The 21581-nt window shown below is 33.6% G+C and overlaps 5 protein-coding genes and 1 long non-coding RNA gene across 6 annotated transcripts; 2 read left to right on the forward strand and 4 right to left on the reverse strand.

The window, feature by feature from the left end:
- Window positions 1–4307: 4307 nt before the first annotated feature.
- On the reverse strand, window positions 4308–5042 carry LOC145010359 (uncharacterized). Its single transcript, XM_078968914.1, has one exon. The coding sequence runs from the start codon at window positions 5040–5042 to the stop codon at window positions 4308–4310; it is 735 nt and encodes a 244-aa protein (XP_078825040.1).
- A 378-nt stretch (window positions 5043–5420) lies between these two features.
- LOC145010360 (uncharacterized) lies at window positions 5421–6506 on the reverse strand. The gene has a single exon (XM_078968915.1). It carries the CDS (start codon window positions 6504–6506, stop codon window positions 5421–5423), a length of 1086 nt encoding a protein of 361 aa, XP_078825041.1.
- Window positions 6507–10164: 3658 nt separating this feature from the next.
- LOC145012918 (uncharacterized) lies at window positions 10165–11215 on the reverse strand. The gene is made up of 2 exons (XR_013664723.1): window positions 10441–11215; window positions 10165–10258 (listed from the first exon to the last, which is right to left on the reverse strand). It is a non-coding gene; the product is annotated as an uncharacterized LOC145012918 (long non-coding RNA).
- Window positions 11216–15182: 3967 nt separating this feature from the next.
- On the forward strand, window positions 15183–17474 carry LOC145011975 (uncharacterized). The gene is made up of 5 exons (XM_078970730.1): window positions 15183–15261; window positions 15346–16581; window positions 16649–16994; window positions 17084–17236; window positions 17310–17474. The coding sequence occupies exons 1-3, from the start codon at window positions 15204–15206 to the stop codon at window positions 16684–16686; spliced, it is 1332 nt and encodes a 443-aa protein (XP_078826856.1). The 5' UTR covers window positions 15183–15203; the 3' UTR covers window positions 16687–16994; window positions 17084–17236; window positions 17310–17474.
- Window positions 17475–17984: 510 nt separating this feature from the next.
- Window positions 17985–18410, forward strand: LOC145010362 (uncharacterized). Its single transcript, XM_078968916.1, has one exon. It carries the CDS (start codon window positions 17985–17987, stop codon window positions 18408–18410), a length of 426 nt encoding a protein of 141 aa, XP_078825042.1.
- A 1845-nt stretch (window positions 18411–20255) lies between these two features.
- On the reverse strand, window positions 20256–20834 carry LOC145010363 (uncharacterized). Its single transcript, XM_078968917.1, has one exon. It carries the CDS (start codon window positions 20832–20834, stop codon window positions 20256–20258), a length of 579 nt encoding a protein of 192 aa, XP_078825043.1.
- Window positions 20835–21581: the final 747 nt, after the last annotated feature.

Raw genomic sequence — 21581 nt, forward strand, 5'->3', positions numbered from 1 at the left:
GTGCACAAGGGGACTCGACGAGTCAGGCCTACTCGACGAGTCCACCTTGGAACTCGACGAGTCAGTGACTCAAAACCCAAAAATTGAATTTTGCAGGTTTGTTTCAGTTATTCAAGCAACAATTTGTAGAAAACCAATCTAGGCTCTGATACCACTATTGGGTTTTAGCCATAAGAACTTTCCTATGTGCGCATGCAAAACCCTATTGCTTGGATCTAGGCTTTCTAATAAACATGCTTTTGAATCCAAGACTTCTAATGGCTAATTAGGTTAAACAACAACATTAAAACATATCTAGAATCATACCTTTGAGTTCCTTGTTGATCTTCTTGTCTTGGAGCTTCTAGAGTCACAATTGTCACTCCTCTAATGGCTTACAAACACCAATAGCAAGCAAGATGATTTGGGAGAGAGGAGAGGGGATGGAATTCGACCAGAAGTTCCTTGCTTTAGGTTCTGAAAGGTTGTACACGAATTCCACATCCCAAGGGCCTATTTATACCTTTAGACTCCTTAAGGGTTTCACCCTAAACCCTAATTGGATAATCTTCTCTTAAGGCTATCCAAATCCATTCCATAGATATCCCTTTGGACGATTTTGAGCTATCCTAAAGCTCTTAGAATCCGTCCAAGGTCCATCTTAATGGATTTACAGTCTAAAGTCTAACTATCAAACAATTGACAGTTTATACCCTCTTATTTAATTAATCTCTTTAAGTCACCAAATTAATACCAATTAATTTATGACTTATATTAATCAAATAGCTAAATATTATTCCTTATAATATTTACTCTCTCTCTTAATAAATCATCCTTCAAGTTGCTATGGTGAAGGCAACCCAAAAGGACCATGCACCACCGAATATAGTTATAGCCTTAGACACTATTCCAACAATTTGAAGTTCAAAAATTCTAGGGTTTTGTTAAAAAAAACCCCAAAATCGGCCATGGGAGAAGGAAATAGAGGTGGAAGATAAAGAAGATGCAGAAAAGGGAGGAATTTCATACCTTGGAGCTTGATTTTGATGCAAAATTAAGGAAGATTGAGTATTTGGAAGGGTTTTTTCGAAGGGGGCAGTATGGAGAGAGGGAATCGCAGGTATTGAGTGAATAATGAGTTAGAAAAATCGATATTTGACCTTAAAATCGTCCAGTCCTGTTTTTGCGTTTACACGGCCCGTGTAAATCAAAGGGGAGGGTTTACACGGCCGTGTAAATCCCTGAATCATATATACCATGTTTAATCGTTTACACGGCCCGTGTAAATGAAAGGCATAATTTTACACGGCCGTGTAAACTTCTAAGAAGGCCAAAAATTTTGATTTTTTTCACTTTTTGAAATTGTTACCCGCTAAACCTCTACTGCCCGAAAAATGATTTTTATCCCTCTTTTAGTATGAAAAACAACTTGGAATTTTGAAAACAAAGAAAATACAATGAAAATATACAAAATGACAAAAATACCCCCGGGTTGCCTCCCGGTTAGCCGCCCATTTTTAATGTCGTTGGCTCCACTTGGACCCCAACTATTTGTCAATTTTAATACTTTGGATCCATTACTTCCTCCACCTCTTCATTCTTGACTTGAAATCCTTCATAATAAGGCTTCAAACGGTGACCATTTACCTTAAAAATCTTCCCGGTTTTCTCACTTGTGATTTCTATTGCACCATGCTCAAAAACATTAGTGAAAACAAATGGTCCCACCCAACGGGACCTTAATTTACCAGGAATCAATTTAAAACGTGAATGGTAAAGTAGTACTTTTTGACCTTTGTGAAATACCTTGCGTGTAATCATCTTGTCATGGAATGCTCTGGTCTTTTCCTTATAAAGAACCTTATTCTCATACGCTTCATTGCGGATTTCTTCCAATTCTTGTCTGTCCAGCTTCCTCTTCCTTCCCGATTCACTTAAATCCATGTTGAACTGCTTGATCGCCCAATAGCCCCTATGTTCCAACTCAATGGGTAATCGACACGGCTTTCCAAAAACAATACGGTATGGCGACATTCCAATTGGAGTTTTGTATGCAGTGCGGTACGCCCACAAAGCATCATCAAGGCGTGTACTCCAATCTTTCCTTGTTGTATTCACGGTTTTCTCCAAAATGCCCTTGATTTGTCGATTGATCACCTCATCTTGTCCATTTGTTTGTGGGTGGTATGCTGTGGAAACTTTATGAGTGACACCATATTTCTTCAAAACACTCCCGAGTATACGATTACGAAAATGTGTACCACGATCACTAATCAAGGCCTTTGGAACACCAAATCTGGAAAAAATGTTAGCCTTCAAGAAATCTATCACAACTTTTGAATCGTTAGTACGGGTAGCCTTTGCTTCCACCCACTTGGAAACATAGTCCACAGCCAAAAGAATATAAATAAAACCCGAAGATGATGGAAAAGGTCCCATAAAATCAATGCCCCAAACATCAAAAATTTCACAAACTAATATGGGGTTTAGAGGCATTTGATTCTTTGAGCTTAAAGAGCCCATTCATTGACATTTATCACAGCTTGAACAAAAAACATAAGAGTCATGGAAAATACTTGGCCAGTAAAATCCACTCTCTAAAACTTTTCTTGCAGTCCTTTAAGGACCAAAATGTCCTCCACAAGCATAAGAGTGACAAAATGTTAAGATAGAAGATACCTCATATTGATCCACACATCGTCTAATCATTTGGTCAGCACAATATTTCCACAAATATGGCTCATCCCAAACATACCTCTTGGCTTCTTTCTTGATCTTGTCTTTTTGCCATCGAGTCAAATCTGGTGGAAATTGATTTGTGACAATGTAGTTCACAATATCAGCATACCACGGGGCAACTTTTGCTGAAAACAGGTTTTCATCGGGAAATGCATCATGAATGGGAGTTGAATCATCGGGAGAAACAATCCTGCTAAGATGATCAGCTACAAGATTTGACTTTCTGCTCTTGTCTTTTATTTCAATGTCAAACTCTTGCAAGAGTAATACCCATCGAATGAGTCTAGGCTTTGAATCCTTCTTTGCAAGTAAATACCTAATAGCTGCATGATCAGAATAAACAATGACTTTAGAACCTAGCAGATATTGACGAAATTTGTCTAAAGCAAAGATAATAGATAACAATTCTTTTTCAGTTGTTGAATAGTTGGCTTGTGCACTATCAAGTGTTTTTGAGGCATAATAAATGACATTAGTAACACGGTCTTTTGTTTGCCCTAACACTGCACCAACTGCATGATTACTGGCATCACACATGATTTCAAAAGGCAAACTCCAATCCGGTGATTGAAGTATTGGTGTTGTGATCAATAACTCTTTCAACTAATCAAAAGCATGCTTGCACTGTTTGGAAAACTCGAATTCTGCATCTTTTTGTAGGAGCTCACACATGGGATGAGATATCTTGGAAAAATCTTTAATAAACCTTCTATAAAATCCGGCATGACCAAGAAATGAGCGCACCTCACGAACACAAGTGGGATAAGGTAAAGATTTTAAGACATCTATTTTTGCTTTGTCCACTTCTAGACCCTTAGAAGACACAATATGACCTAATATGAAACCTTTTTCAACCATAAAGTGACACTTTTCATAATTCAAAACAAGATTGGTCTCAATACATCTTTGCAAAATCTTTTTCAAATTTCCTAAACATTCATGAAAAGAATTACCATAAACTGTGAAGTCGTCCATAAAAACTTCAATGATTTCCACAACAAATTCCGAAAAAATACTTACCATGCACCTTTGAAAAGTGGTTGGAGCATTGCAAAGCCTAAAAGGCATTCGTCTATATGCAAATGTTCCGAAAGGACATGTGAAAGTAGTTTTTTCTTGGTCCTCAGGTGCAACGGGTATTTGATGGAAACCGGAATATCCATCCAAGCAACAATAATGTGTTTTTCTCGCTAACCTTTCCAACATTTGATCAATGAAGGGAAGTGGGAAATGGTCTTTCCGGGTTGAGGAATTGAGCCGTCTCTAATCAATGCAAACTCTCCAACCGTTTTGCACATGGGTGGGGACTAACTCACCTTGGTCATTCTTTGTAACGGTAATACCTGTCTTCTTCGACACAACTTGGACCGGACTTACCCACTTACTATCTGATATAGGGTAAATCATTCCCGCATTCAACAACTTCAAAATCTCCTTTTTCACAACCTCCATCATTGGAGGATTCAGACGCCTTTGAGCTTCTCGGGAAGGCTTGTAATATTCTTCCATAAGGATTTTATGCATGCAAAGCGAAGGAATTAGCCCTTTGATGTCGGCTATAGTCCACCCAATTGCTTCCTTATATTCCTTCAAGGTGCTTTTGTTGAAAACTTGGTGGAAATGATCACTGGTAGAGTTTCCTTGTCTCCAAGATATGCATACTTGAGATGCTCGGGTAAAGTTTTTAGCTCTAATTCCGGTGCCTGCATAATAGAGGGAACAAGTTTCTCATTAGACATTGGTATTTTCAGCTTTGGAACATCAAACCTCATTTTCTTCTTCTCATCCATGCAAGACACAACCTCCATAATCTCTTTATCAATTGTAAATTGATTGGAAAGTTTTTCCACTCTTTCCTTTTGAAGATTCCTGTCTAAAATGAGAGCTAACACATCAAGATTAGACAAATCAAAACACTCCTCTGTCGATGGTTCAATGACATCCACAAAATTCAAAGATGAAATATCACTAGGATATCTCATAGAATCATAAATATTGAAATTTATCACCTCCCCATCAAATTCCATGGACAATGTACCATCATAAACATCAATTTTCGTCCTGACTGTTTTCAAAAAGGGTCTTCCTAGGAGAATTGAACTCAAATTCAGTGAATCATCATCATCCATATCAAGGACATAAAAATCTACTGGAAATACTAGTTCATTCACTTGGACTAACACATCTTCTAGCACACCTTTGGGATGTACTAAAGATCTATCAGCCAATTGAATGATTACCCCAGTCTTCTTCAATGTGCCAATATTTAATGTTTTAAAGATGGAATATGGAAAAACATTGATAGAAGCTCCAAGGTCTAGCATAGCTCGTGGAACATGAAGATTACCTAATTTGCAAGGAACCGTAAGACACCCGGATCCTTACATTTTTTAGGTAATCTTTTTTGTAACACTGCAGACACATTTTCCCCTACTTTAACAGTTTCATTCCCTTTCAACTTTTTCTTGGATGTACATAATTCCTTAAGTAATTTTGCATACCTAGGGACTTGTTTGATGGCATCAATAAGAGGAATATTTACCTCTACCTTCCTGAACATCTCCATGATTTCATTGTCTTCTTTCACGCTTTGACTTGCTTAATCTTGAGGGAAATGGAGGAGGAGTGACTTTTGCTTCAATAGGAACTTGCTTGGAAGGTATTTTCGACTTCTCTTCTTCTTTCTCTAGCTCCATCTCTTCTTATTCTTCTATCATTTTAGGACCTTCATATTCTTTACCATTCCTCAAAGTGATGGCACATGCACTATGTTTTGGATTCTTCTCAGTTTGCGCGGGTAGTTTGCCTTGTGACTCCAATTTACTCACATATGTGGCGAGTTGAGTCATTTGTTGCCCCAAAGTCTTGATGCTCGCTTTGGTCTCATTTTGAAAGGTTTGAGTACTTGTGGCTAAACTCTTAACAATGTCTTCCACAGACATTCCCGATCCGCTTGAACTACTTCCTTGATGCATGTTTTGAGGTTGATATTGAGACTGATGAGGAGGTTGAGTTGGCTGGAAATGTGGTTGATAATTTTGTTGGTGGTGCATTTGATTTTGAAATGGGGGTCTTGGTTGATAAGGTGGTGGTCTAGGCTGAAAATTGGTATTAGTTTGATGCCAATTTGGATTGCTTCTTGGCTGGAAGTTTCCTTGTTGTTGACTTGAAAATCCCATAGCTTGAACTGGCTCTACATCTTCTTGTAACATGGGGCACATATCAGTGGGATGTCCAACTTGTGTACAAATGCCACAAGGTCTAACTGTTGGTGGTTGCACGCCCTTGTCTTTTGCAAGCATCATTACTACCTTAGTCAACTCAGAAAGTTGACTTTCAATTTTTGGAGTAGAAATTTCTTTCACCCCCCTTGGTGTATCACTGTACCACTCTTCTTCTTGGACTGTATGCTTGGACTCTTCTGCCATGTTTTTTATAAGAACTCTGATTTCTGTTGGAGTCTTATCAGCTATAGATCCACCACTTGATGCATTGAGTAATCTCCTATCCCAAGATGACATTCCTTCACAAAAATACTGCAGCAACTGATATTCTGTAATCCCATGTTGTGGACATCTTGAGCACAATTTCTTGAACCGTTCCCAATAAGTATGCAAGGCTTCTCTCTTTTGTTGCTTGATGCCAATTATCTCTCTACGTAAAGCTGAAGCTCTCATTTCGGGAAAATATTTATCCAGAAACATCCTTGCAAGTTCATTCCATGTTGTGACTGACCCCGGTGGTAAGTCATACAACCACTCCTTGGCTGAATCTTGTAAAGCTCTCATTTGATCTAATTACAACACAGTAAGTGAGTGTTACTAACATCAAATCATAAAATATATACGAATTTCATGATTTGATTAACTAGATTGACTAGAACCCTAGTTCATTGATCAAGTGAAAAAGAGAACTAACCAAACGCATGATTAAGATCAAATCAAAGATTACTAGATGTTAAACACAAGTTAAAAATTCAAGTTACAATCTAACACACATACTTAAGAATTCAGATTCGGAAATGATAATAAAATTAACCACACATATCTAGATTGAACTACAAATCAAACAAGTTTAAACTTCAAATTGACTTACAAAAATAAATTAAAGTGTTTTCCAAGTGTTAATCTACTTGCAAAAGCTCTGAAAATCGTCTCTTCTCTTCTCAAAATTCGACCTCAGCTCCATAAAAACTGATTGTCTCAATTATAAGAAGACAAAACCACTTTAAAACTGTCGAGTCGTTTACACGGCCCGTGTAAATTAAAGGGTGCCATTTACACGGCCGTGTAAACAAGAAAAGTAGAATGCTAATTCTTCCAGGTCTTCGAAGTAGAATGCCCTTGCATATACGTTTACATGGCCCATGTAAATTATAGGTATACGTTTACACGACCGTGTAAACTCCTATGAAGCCAAATTCTTCATTTCTTCATTCTCTCTCTTCAAAGCTCCAAAACTTCTACAACTTTGTCTCCAACTCTTGATAACTTCCTCCATCAAGATCCAACCTTCATAAGTCCCTGAAATATCCTAAAAGCGTGTGAATGGAATTGCATCATGAAAAATCCCGAAAATATGCAAAATGCATGAGTTTTAACCTAAATGTAATGCACTTTTATGAACTAAAACTACAAAATGAATGCATGAAATGCACCTAACAAAATTCTATAAAATAAGTTGTAAGCATTGTACATGTAAACTTATAAAAAAGAAATACATAGCTGAAAGTGACAAGGGTAATATGGAGTCAGATCTATAAGCTAGAGTCGTGTTGATAACGTGTTATAAAATATGATGAAATAACAAGATAAATTTTAGAGTAAATAACGACATGAGAGTGAAGAGAAATTTTATTCCAATACTTGTGACGAAATCATCAAACTTTACAATACATAATATTCACTATTAATACTAGACAAAGACGATGAAACGTGAGGTATGTTCTGAATGCTCATTATAGTGGTGAAGAATATAATATTTTATGCCACTTGTGCTAGGTATAGGAGATTCCTACAAGCCAGAATGAATAATTTCTGTGCATTTAGAAACATTAGAGATGGAACAAATAAAAGGTAATTTAATATGTTTTCCAAGTTGACAAGTAGAAAAATTGACATTTAAAGATGTCTTATTACAAGAAATCCAACGGCTAGAAACAAGTTTATTGAAAACATGAGCACTAGAGTGACCATGGCATTGGTTCCATAAGGATGAGTTGACATTAAGAAGAGTAACGGAGGACTGGAGAGCTGATGTTGCAAGGCATAAGTCACTAGAGCTGTCACACCTAAGTGGAACTTGATGAGTTTCCAAATCCTTCATGGAAAAGACATTGGGATCAAATTCAATGGATACTTTATTATAAGAAGTAAAGTGATGAATAGAGATTAAATTTTTAATAATATTAGGTCTGACAAGAGTATTGTGAAGATGTAAAGGGCGATGACTAGAATGAATTTGTGAGTGATCGGTATGGGTAAAGGCCATTGCCAACAAGAACATATTTAATATTATCATTATTACTAAGAGACAAGAGTATACTTGAGTCTTAGTAGAGGTGAGATGTTGCTCCGGTGTCCATGTACTTAGTGGGATCGGCTACATCATTGACGGACATTACGTTGAATGCTTGAGCTAAATCAGTCGATTGATCATGAGATATTTAAGGGAACTGTTGCTAAGGGGGTTGAATTGATGGAGTAGAAGAGGCACGATAAGCTTGAGCAGCAGGTCCCAATGGAGCAGCTAATGATGAGGCAGGAGGTGGACCAAGGAGTTCGGGTTGCAGATGATGGCCTGCTTGTTTGCGAGGAGGTTGTTGAGAAAAGTTGTTGGGCCTAGGGATCGTGGACCAGAAGTGTTGATAGGTTCATGGAGGGAGCTGTCAAGGTAGCAGCTAGGGATGCAAAGGCAGCAGGTGTTAAGATGATCCTCCTGAGGCAGCAGGTGGCTGTTGTTGATGTTGTTCGTTGTTACGTCATTACTAATTTGGCCGACGACCACCACAAGAGGAGCTGGTAGTGTTTCGATTGTGGTTTCCAACATGAAGAATAGTGGGTGAGGAGGCATGATCTATATGGAGGGGTTGGTTCGGGTGATTGCGTTTTATAGTACATTCCTCCAAAGATAGAATAATTCGACATTTAAGGAGAGAGGGTATAGGGTCCCGGTGACGCAGCATGGTTGCAATATTGTCAAACTTTAGTGACAATCCATTGATAATATATGTGACCAAGGTTTGCTCAGGTACTAGAGAACCAATGTTGGTGAGTAAATCAGAGATGACCTTCATGCATTCATAGTAATCAGAAATATATAGATCCTCGAGGGTGAGAGTCTGAAGTTCACAATCAAGTTCGCTTATTCTTGCCTGTTTGTTGTCTCTGAACAAGGTTTCAAGATTATTCTAGATGGAATCGGCAGTTGCACTATGTTTTAGGATCATGTTGAGGAGGCTTTGAGTGACAATACCATATATCCAAATTTTGATGAGGTCATCAAGGTTGAACCAGGCGTCATCTTTACGATCTCTTATAGGATGAAATAGTAAGAAAAAACTTTATATTCATGGCAGGCTTACCGTAAACCCAACCAAAAGTGCTTTTTCATGTTCCTGATAATTCATTTCTAGATAAAAGAAATGAAGTAAACAAATATGATCAATTGAGTCATAATGGTTATTGTAATAGATTAGAACTTGAAATCTCTAATATCATGAAGAAATATAGTAAACCTAATAGATATGATATGATTTGAACGACGATGTTCGAGAGGTTTTCATGTTATCATTTACTCATTCACACGTATCTATTTCATTTGTTCCATGATGAAAATAAATCAAATGGAATTGCAAAACGTTGAACTAGAAGAACATGAAGAACTGGGTATAACTTTTCCAAACCCTTGTAGGCCGACATCAAACATTTTCTCCAATTTTACATTTATATCATTAATAACTAACACATCTAACTCATCAATCAGCAAAAACAGATATACCATTCCATGGCACAAAACAAATATTTATAGGAACTCACAAATCTCCTAATCTAACAATAGATTAGATGCATAGGAGGAATACCAATATCAAGCCAGAATACAGAAGTAGGAGATCACCTAGGCAACGATTTAAGAGGGAGGATGTGGTGTACGTGGTTATTGTGGTATAATACAACATAACAGAAGTAATGAACATGATTAAAAAATCATTTAATTCGGGTAAAAATCCTAAATATTGAATGTGCTTGGGTTTACCCCCAATAGATCACATTGTTAGCTAAGGAACCACCAATCAAAAAATGCAGTCAAAACCTAAAACATTAGATATTAGGTCCTTATGAAATCAAACGTGGGGTAAACAAAATCGTATTTTGATTTGGTTTTTAGGATAAAGCTTAAATCAAAATGAAAATGATTGAATTCTAAATACTCATCACATGGAAAAGAGACGATCAATCCATTGTTACTGTGGTCATCGTTGAATCCATTTAGTCGTACATCCACCAGCGTTGGGATCATTGTCGACGGTGGAGAAAGGATCCTAAAAGAACAATGAAATATTTATTGTGTACAAGTCAGAGATGTAGTAACTAACTGGGAAGAAGTTATGAAAAACTATTGTTTTGTTATCAAAACTATATTATGAGGTTTTTCATGTGCACCGAAAAATGATGGTGTCCAACAACAGTGTCATCGATTTTTCGTCGGAGAAATCCATCTTACAACGGTTTTTGTCTTTAGTGATCATCATCTTGGCATCTTCAGCATGTGAACCAACAGTTGATGCTTTAACCCAAAATCTAAAACAAACAGAAGGGAACTTTGTTCTGCTGCCTCTGGCATCTTCAACACCGATCGTGAAGAACCCGGTTAAGAAATTAAAGGGATTGAGGATTAGGATAGGAGAAATGGGTGAAATAGAAAGAAAATAGATTTTTATTTGGTTAAAAACCTCAAAGTTACCGCAGGTTAAAGTCGCAACATTGAAACTCTAATCATTGTTCAGGTCGGTGATACAAAGCCCTAGACAAAGCACCACCTCCTTGAAGAAATTTTTGATGCTTAAAAATAAAAGAAGCCGCAAAGGTGATGGTTATTTGATTTTAGGGAATAGCGGTGATTTCGAGGAATCGTGGAAGCAATTTGAAAGCTGTTTCGTAACAATCGAGAAGATGAGGGGCGGTGGTAAGTACCCGGTATTCTAACCAATGAATAAAGGGATTAAGCCACAAACATAAAAAGTTCAGGTGTTTAACGTAACGATGTTGGTAGTGGGAGGCAACTAAAACGACAATCAGGTTTATGAGAGAAAGTATTGGAGGTCGATAGGAGAAAAAGGCAGTGGGATATGAGGTCGATAGGAGAAGAAGGCGGTGGGAGATAAAGTTGGAAGGATTCGGTCGGTATGATTGATTGTGAGTAAGCAAACAGATGCAGAAGAAACAAAAGAAAGAAGCCACATAGCTTCATACAGTAAGAAGTTGGCGGTGGTGGTATAACACAGTATTCCAGAAGTTAGAAGTGGGGCACAAAACAGAGAAATTAAATAAATTAGAAAATTAAAAGAAGTATTGACCAACAAGAAGAGAGTATTGTTCCAAAGGGAACACTCTTCTAATATATATATATATATATATATATATATATATATATATATATATATATATATATATATATATATATATATATATATATATATATATATATATATTAATAAATGAAAGTTTTTTTTATCACATGTCACACTCTCATTTAAATTGTCAAATGTGATTTTGTGGTTATTTTGAATTAATTATTTTTCACATGTCATTTTATAAGGGCTTTTTTTTTTTTTTTTTTTTTTTTTTTTTTTTTTAATTTCACATAATATTTCAATGTAACAATTGCAAAAATATAGTAATAAATTGATATGAATGTTATTAATAAACTTACTTTTTAATTTCAAAATTTTTAAAATTAAAGCTCGTTAGTTTTTTTCTTGTTTATTTATTTAAATTATTTGTTTAAATTAAAAGATAAAAAGCGATTTCATTCTAATAATTCATTATTTTTTTTATTTTCTTATAAATTCAAAGTTTTCAATATATATATATATATATATATATATATATATATATATATATATATATATATATATATATATATATATATATATATATATATATATATATATATATATATATATATAGAGAGAGAGAGAGAGAGAGAGAGGTTTAGGTTCTATGAAAAACAAAAAACCCTAAAATCATAAAAATGCATAAAAAAATATACTTAGAGATAACAAAACTTTTTTTTTTTTTTTTGACTTCATTAATGAAAAAATCGCAGATTTTTCTTCAAATTCACTGAAAAAAAATTTGAAAAAAAAAAACGATTTTTTTCAGCGTTTTTTATAAAAAACTTGCGATTTTTTCATATATAAACTAAAAAAAAATTTGTGATCTCTAAATATTTTTTTATGTATTTTTATGATTTTTAGGGTTTTTTTGTTTTCCATATAACCCTTCCCTATATATATATATATATATATATATATATATATATATATATATATATATATATATATATATATATATATATATATATATATATATATATGTGTGTGTGTGTGTGTGTGTGTGTGTGTGTGTATACATATATATATATATATATATATATATATATATATATATATATATATATATATATATATATATATATCCCTATTTTAATAAATGAATAAGTTTATTCTCCTATTGACATGTGTTACAATATTAGAAATCTTCATTAATATTATATGTCACCTATCATGCACATGTCAACCTATTAATTCTCCATTTCAAATTTAAAATTTTAAATTCTCACTCTAACTACATTAAATTGTTACTTGATTCTTCATTTCAAATTTGAAATTTGAAATTTCAAATTCTAATTACATTAAACTAATAACATTATAATAAAAAATAATATATAAAATAAAAATAATATATATCATAAGGTGATATAATTTCATGTGTTTATTTAAATCAACAATTATAATTTTATATAAATAAAAAATATCTATTAATTAATAATTTATTTGAAATAAAATATTAATAATTTTGAGTTTTTTTTAATGAAAGTTTAATTAATTTTATAACCGTAATTCTCACGGATTATAAACTTTTCCATCTCCATCCCTATTCTAATAAAAGAATAGGTCTATTCTCCTATTGACAAATGTCATACTATTAGAACTCCTCATTAATATTATATATCATTTATTATGTCACATGTCAACCTATTAATTATCTATTTCAAATGTCAAATTTTTAATTTCTCACTTTAATTATATTAAATTAACGATGATTGACTCTTCATTTTAAATTTTCTCACTCTAATTATATTAACTTAAAAACATTAAATTAAATAATAAAATAAAATTAACACCGATTAGAATTTTATATAACTTCAAGTATTAATTAAATCAACGATTATAATTTTATATAACTAAAAATATATATATTAAGTAATAATTTATTTAAAATATTTGGTTAATATTTTTGATTTCTTAATATTAAAGTTTAATTAATTTTATAATAGTGGTTTTCACGGGTTATAAACTGATATATATATATATATATATATATATATATATATATATATATATATATATATATATATATATATATATATATATATATATATATATATATATGTTCATGTTCATTTGAAACCATTCTAATTTTGTAAGACCGTAACACAAAATCTAAAAAGAATTTTAAAATGCAAAATAAATGGAAAAATCAAAAAAATTCTTTTTTTAAATATTATTTTAGGAACTTCAGTTAACTAAAAAAAATAAAAAATAAACTCTCGTTTTTTTTTTTTTTTTTTGAAAAATACGTGAAATATTCTAATAGAATATTACACTGACATATTTTAACAAATAATTTTAAAATGCAAAATAAATGGAAAAATCTAAAAAGTTCTTTTTTTAAATATTATTTTCGGAACTTAAATTAACTAAAAAAAATAAAAAATAAATCCCATTTTTTTTTAAAAAAAATAAGTGAAATATTCTAATAGAATATTACACTGTAAATATTCTAAAAAACAATTTTAAAATACAAAATAAATGGAAAAATCTAAAAATTCTTTTCTTAAATAAAATTTTCGGAATTTGAATTAACTAAAAAAAATAAAAATAAAAATCCCGTTTTTTTTGAAAAAATACGTGAAATATTCTAATAGAATATTACACTGTACATATTTTAAAAAATAATTTAAAAAGCAAAATAAATTAAAAAATCCAAAAAAAAATTTAAATATTATTTTCGGAACTTGAATTAACTAAAAAAATTTTTTAAAAATAAGAAATAAATAAAAAATATAAAAAAAAATGCATCTCATGGTCTCACAAAATATAGGTGGTCTCAAATGAACCTAACCTTATATATATATATATATATATATATATATATATATATATATATATATATATATATATATATATATATATATATAAATTCAATAGAGGACCATTATTATTAAAGCAACTAAGGAACTAATGCAAAGCTTTGGAATTTAAAGCGATCAACGGCAAAAAAAAAAGAGTTGTAAATTTTTATAATGGATGCACATGTTCCGGATTATAACAAAACACACTTCATTTTTTTCATTTTAAAATTTTTTTAGGCCAAGATTTTTATCGAAAAAAAAATCCGAATATACCGTTGTTCACAATTTTTCGTCCTCTTTCCATAGAAATCAATGCTGATATATAAAAAACAAACTTTTTTTTTTCGAAAAAAACCCACTTAATTTTCTTATTTTTTTCAATATTTGAACTTTTTTTTGTAAAAAATAAAAAACTAATTATACCAAAAATATTAATTTTTTGTACTCTAAAGTAGGGATGAGCAAAAGGACCGAACCAGCTGGAAAATAACATTATACGGTTCCGGTTTTTGCCGGTTCTACCGGTTCCGGTTATATCGGTTTCGGTTCGCGATTTCAAAAATCCAGAAAAATAATGTTCCGGTCTCGGCCTGACCGGTTCCTTTGGATTCCGATTCCGGTTCTGGTTCCGGTTTCGGTACCGGTTCCAATCGATTTCCGGATCCATATGCTCATCCCTAATCTAAAGTGCTGCAACGAAGACGCATAATATTTTGTTTGGACAAAGTACACGAATGGTCCCTATGGTTTAGTGTTTGTTACGCGCCTAGTCCCTAACTCCATTTTTTAACCATGCCAATCCTTAATAGTTTGGTTTAGTGCACGGATAGTCCCTCATCTAACCTTCCATTTGATTTTGGAGTTAAAACCCCCACGTGCCTTGCACGTTGAGGGGTATTTCCGTCATTTTACTTATTCATCCTACCGCCAGTTTAAGAAATCGATGCGTTCAATTAAACGATCATACTCTATATTACACAATCGTATACCCAAAAAAACACACAGCTTTGTGCAAAATCCTTACGTGAAAACCCTATTAGCGACGACTGCAAGAACAAAGAATTGCAATGGTTTCTTGGCACATTCGTGGTGAAATGGATGAAATCGACGTTGATCAAAGTTATGGTATGTTTGATTGACTTTCGTTTGAATGATATTGACTGTTAAAGGTTTAATTTTGTTAGCTAAAAACGATTCTCTCCTCTACAGCTGGACATCCGACAATGTTTTCAATAAGAATGCACCATGGAGGTGAGTTTACAAGCTTTCCTGGAAGGAAGTATATTCGTGGGAAGAAAACATTTGTTGATTTACTGGACATTGATACCTTTTCCGTTCATGACATTGATGAGATGATGGAAGACCTAGGGTATGCTTCAATAGGTAAACCACTTTACTATCACTTTCAAAGGCCTTTAGGCGATTTAGATTTTGGGTTATTCGCTTTAGCTAGTGATGAAGATGTTCGTTATTTGGGGAGTTTTGTGGCTAAGCATAAGTTAATTGAGGTATATATAGAGCATGACAAAACTACTCTGCACACCTATTTAATGTCCCCAACCCACAGTAAAGTTCGTATAACGGAGATTACTGAACCTCCATCTTGTTCAAAGACACTGTTCCTGGAGTGGCATAGCACACCTGCTGTTGACTTGGAGGATGACATGGATCACATGGAGAAAGAATCGGGTAATGATCCTACACCCACTGGTCATCTGGAGAAGGATTTGGGTAATGATGCTACTGTCACTGATCATATGGAGAATGATTTGGGTAATGATGCTACTCTCACTGATCATATGGAGAATGACTTGGTTAATGATGCTAATGACTTTGGTAAGTTTGGTGAGTTAGAGAGTGACAATGATGAAAGTGATGATAGTGATTTTTTTGTGGACATTGAAAATATATTGGATGATATTAATGTGGATATGCAAGATTTTGAAATGAATATCGACAAAGATGTGGAATGGGTTGGAGGGTCGTCTAACACTGTGGTTGATGAAGGCACACAGGATGAAGCTTTAGAGGTGATTAACACTGACTTTTTAGCATCTGATTCATCATCAGATGAGGGGATTAATGGTCAAAGAAAGAAATCAATAAGAGCAATTCAAAGGGCACATGAGAATGATGAAGCACTTGTTAGTGAACCCTTCTATATTTTTCAAAAATTTGGTTCAGCAAAGGAGTTTAAGGATAAGGTAAAACTCCATGCCATAGAGACTAGAAGGGAGCTGGCTCTTGAAAAAAATGACAAGAATAGAGTGAGATGGGTTTGTAAGGGAACAATACCAAAGCTTGGGCCTAATGTAGAAGTCAACGATGAAGAAGAAATATGTCCTTGGGTCTTATTAGCTAGTAAATGGAAAAAAGATGTCAACTGGACAGTTAAAACGTACAACAAAGTCCATAAATGTCTTCAAACTAGAACAGTAAAAGCATGTACGTATAAATTCCTCTCTTCTAAAATTGTTGAACAGGTTGAAAGTAACCCTACTGTTCCAATTAGGGCTTTGCAAGAACAGCTACAACGGAGGTTTAAGGTAGATCTTTCTAGGATGAAAACATTTAGGGCAAAATCTGAGGCTCTAAACCTTGTGCAAGGAGATTTCGTTACTCAGTATAGTTTACTCAGAGATTACATTGTTGAGTTGCAAACTCGTAACCCAGATACGACTGTTAGGGTTGATGTTGAAAGCGAAGGAAATCCACACAGTGAAACGAGGACATTCAGACGCATTTACATATGCTTGGGAGCTTTAAAGAAAGGCTTCGCAGCTGGAAAGAGGGATTTTCTTGGCTTTGATGGTGCTTTCATGAAGGGTCCATTTCCAGGACAAATTCTTTCAGCCGTGGTAAGTTTTAGTTATGGTTCTTTTACTTATTGTTATACATAAAAATAAGTAAAAATCTATTCATGATTGTTATTTATCATAAAATGCAGGGACTAGATGGTAATAATGGCACATATCCATTGGCATATGCGGTGGTTGAAACAGAGAACATCAGTTCATGGACTTGGTTTTTGAGTTGTCTTGGGGAGGATCTTGGCTTGAATACCAATTCTAATTTCACTTTTATAACAGACAGACAAAAGGTACTAAAATCATAGATTTTTTTTTACTTTATTTCTAAATTGTTTACTAACAAAATCTATGTATGGTTGTTAGGGTATTCTAAATGCAATTGCGGACTTGTTTCCTTGTGCTGAAAATCGTTACTGTGTTCGTCACATTCGGGATAACATGAGGAAGCAATGGAGGGGTAAACCTTTCGAAGACCTCTTATGGACATGTGCAACTGCAACACATGTACAACAGTTTAACAAAGGCATGGAAGAGCTAAAGAAATTAGACAAGGATTGTTATGAGTGGCTTAAGAAGATACCACCTCAGCACTGGTTTAGGTCCCATTTCACTGGTATAACATTTAACTCTAATAACATTCTTTATGTTTTCCTGGTTTGTGTAGTTTTATTTAATTGACTTTAAGTGATGTGATTGGACAGGGAGAGCACATTCTGATGTGATTCTTAATAACTTGTGTGAAACATTCAATGGAAAACTGAATGAGGGTCGTGATAAACCAATTATTACTTGCCTAGAGTTCATTAGGGAATATCTAATGAAGAAGATTGTGAATGTAGAAAAGGCCATTGGGAAATGTACTGGTCCTTTGACACCTACAACTATGCAGACTTTGGAAAATATAAAAAAAAGGCAGAAGATTATAGATCTGTATTTTGTGGAAATGGTAAGTATCAGGTAAGTGGCCCTTGGATGGACCAATGCGCGGTGGATGTGGTTCAACAAACATGCTCCTGCAGGAAATAGGAACTCACTGGGATGCCATGCAAACATGCTGTTGCTACTATATGGGAGATGAGGAAGAATAGTAAGGATGTTGGAATACCAGAAACTTGGGTGCATGAGGTATATTGGCTAAAAACTTGGAAACAGATGTACTCATTCAAAATTGAGCCCATTAATGGGAGAAGCATGTGGGAAAAGTCTGTGTGTCCAACAACTTTGGTTCCTCCTAAACATCATGTCACAATTGGTAGACCAAAGAAGAAACGCAGAAAATCAGCTTATGAAATTGATGACATGGTGAAGGGTAATAGTGCATCAAGAATCCTTCAGTCGGTTACTTGTTCAAAGTGCAACAACATTGGTCATAATGCAAGGAGTTGTAAGGGACAAAAAGCTAGTGCTCCTAGTGGTTCTGGTGGTCCTGGTGGTTCTGGTAAGGGAAAAGGAAAAGCTGGTTGAGGGAAATTGATGACATTGTCTTGATCTATTAGTGAAAGTTTATTTTGTTGGTTAATCAGTTCTTTTGGTTAAATTGTGTCTTTTTGGTAAAACTGTGTCCTTATGGTTAATACTTTTGGGTAAATTATGTTTCTTTTGGTTAACCATTTTGTTGATGTATGAAACTATTAACCATTTTGTTGATGTATGAAACTATGTTATGGAAAGTATGGAAACTAAATTACCCTTTATTAAATCCCACTTGTGCTATTGGTTGTTTATCTCGATTGTTAGCATATGTTATTGGTTGTTTTTGTCAATTGTTAGTGTTTACTTTTCCAAATAAGTTCCAGAAACACTTGATGAAAATACATGGCTCATAGAAGTCAAAATAAGCTCCAAAAACACTTAATCAAACACTTAACCAAAATATTATCAAATTCACAAACACTTAATCAAAATACATTCCAGAAACACTTCAAAACACTTCAAATTCACATACAACAACCAACTAGATGGATCATAGAAGTCAAAATAAGTTCAAAAAAGACAAACATCAGACATAGCATACTAGTTGGATCTTCTTAAGCACTACAACTTGTAAATAATGATTCCTATGAACACCCAACTTAAAATAATGATTATCTTCAGCAGTCGATTCTCAGCTTCAACTTTGTTCTTAGCCTTCAACAACCCTGGAATTATCCTAGTACATCGTCCACATCCTTCCTCATCAACCCATCCAATAAACTTACATTTAGGTCCCTGTCAAGTTCAAATCCAACAGATTTGCGGTCATTGTCACACAAAAGCTTGAGTTAGAATCAAAACGACCTTACCTTCTTTGTGCAGCCATAAAACTTCCTTCCGGGGTTGTCGTCGGTCCATGATGTCAGTATAACACTTGGTTGCCCGCAATTACATTTCATCATTGTTGATTTTTTGTCCATTAAAGAAACGAGAGATGAAATGAGAGAACAAACGTAGAGGAAGAAAAGGGGGATGCACTGATCTAGGGTTTTTATAGGATGAATAAGTAAAATGACGGAAATACCCCTCAACGTGCAAGGCACGTGGGGGTTTTAACTCCAAAATCAAACGGAATGTTAGATGAGGGACTATCCGTGCACTAAACCAAACTATTAAGGATTGGCATGGTTAAAAAATGGAGTTAGGGACTAGGCGTGTAACAAACACTAAACCATAGGGACCATTCGTGTACTTTGTCCATTTTGTTTTAGTTTTACTTATGTTTTGCGAGCCGTAAACATCAAACAAATAGCTAATTGGGCTTTATTATTCATCTTTGCCTTTAGCCCAGTGTCCCAACATTTGCATCTTGTGAAGAGCCGGACCCAAATATTATTGAGGACTTGCCTATAAAACGTGTGTCTTTTGATTCAATTTAACCCAACATTTGCATCTTACTTATTTATTTAACTTTTATTTTATTTTTTTAACGCGGATGACTTTTATTATTTATTTTTATTATGTGTTTGGTTTTTTTTATTTAAAATAACTATTTTATCATTGATTTTTTAATTTATTTAAATAAACACATCTCAATCTCGCTTCCACCTCACCTTACATTATTTTACCTAACATATCTTATTTAAATAAATTAAAAAATCAAGAGCAAAATAGTCTTTTTAAATAAGACACAGACCAAACGTGCAACAAAAACAAATTATAGGAACCTTCCAAGTTAAAAAAAATAAGTTAGGGACCAAACATGCAAATTACCCCAAACCATAGACACCATTCGTGTAATTTACTCCTATACATATCACACATAATGAACACATAAAGATCGAAAACTCAAAAAACTCATTATTCATAAGAAATATCAACATCCGTAATTAATTCTTACATTTTGACTTTTGCATGGCATTTTGACTCAACTTTTCTTGTCAATAGTGCAACAATAATGTTACAAACGTTCGTCACCTTTGCTCCCTTTTTTATGATCTTAAAAACACTTACTTCCCCATACAAAATCGCCTTGGACGTAAAGTTAAAATAACCTGAATCCATATCATTATAGAAATTTGGATCTGTTACCATTTTTTCTGTAGTTACATTAGCATAAGCCGTTATGGTGAAGTTACCATGAGCTGGAATCTTGGCATGCTCAATAGGAATCTCAGCTATTAGTGTGCCTCTATAATCAACATATGCGATTGAGTTTTGAAACTTGAAGCTCCCATGATTGCGATTGCTGATTGTCACATTCAAGACTATTGTTGCATTTATGCTAACGTTAGGGTACAATTGGAATTCAACATTCTCTAGGCTTGTGGGGTGTGTCGTTACCTTCGGGTTTTTTGGTTTAAAGACTGTGAAGAATAAGATGACAGAAATAAGAAAAAAGATTAACAGAAGCAATGAGGCGACGACACAACATATTTTCATAACTCTTCTTGAATTCCATTTCTTCACTTCCATTGCGGCTAAGTTGATTAGTTGGATTTTTGTGTACTTTTCCAGGTGAATGTTGCATGAATATAAATAAGCGTAAGGATGGAGAAAGGGTTGATAGTTATTTTGTTTGTTTAGTAGATGTGATAGGGAAGGTGTGTTTGATTATGGGGGCACAAAAAGACTAAAGAGAAGTAAGGGTGAGAAGAAGAAAGATGTCACTCTCCACTCTCTACGGTAAAGAAGAATGTTTTGTATTGGTGCTTTGTATTGGTGCAAGGGTACGTATTGTTCTTTTCTTAGCAATTGCAAATAATATATATAATCCAAACGAAAAAAAATAAAATATTGACGCATTGACATTTGGTCATCTTATTTGTTATGTAGGGTTCAATTGAGAAAAACCATAGACATATGGCGAAATGGGTAAGGATATACATTTGTTTTTAACAAAAATATTTCCTTAAATATCTTAATCATTACTTAATATATTAAAAACATATTTTTTTCTTTTTAAATTTTTAGAAAGTTATTTTTATCGAAATTTTACTTTAATTATATTAAAATTTATAACTTTTTGTTCTTTATAACTAGACATCCATTTGATATAGTTTTGAGATATTTTTTTTAGAGTTTCAGCTACATTATTCATAAGTGAATAAAAACGTATCAGGTTTTTTATTACAGTATATTCATTATTCACTTCTCAATAAAACATATGTTTAACTTGTTTTTTTTACAGTTTAAGTATCGTTTATATATGAATATAATGTG

This window comes from Lactuca saligna, chromosome 8 (assembly GCF_052625555.1).
Source record: "Lactuca saligna cultivar CGN05327 chromosome 8, ASM5262555v1, whole genome shotgun sequence".
Classification (NCBI taxonomy): domain Eukaryota; kingdom Viridiplantae; phylum Streptophyta; class Magnoliopsida; order Asterales; family Asteraceae; genus Lactuca; species Lactuca saligna.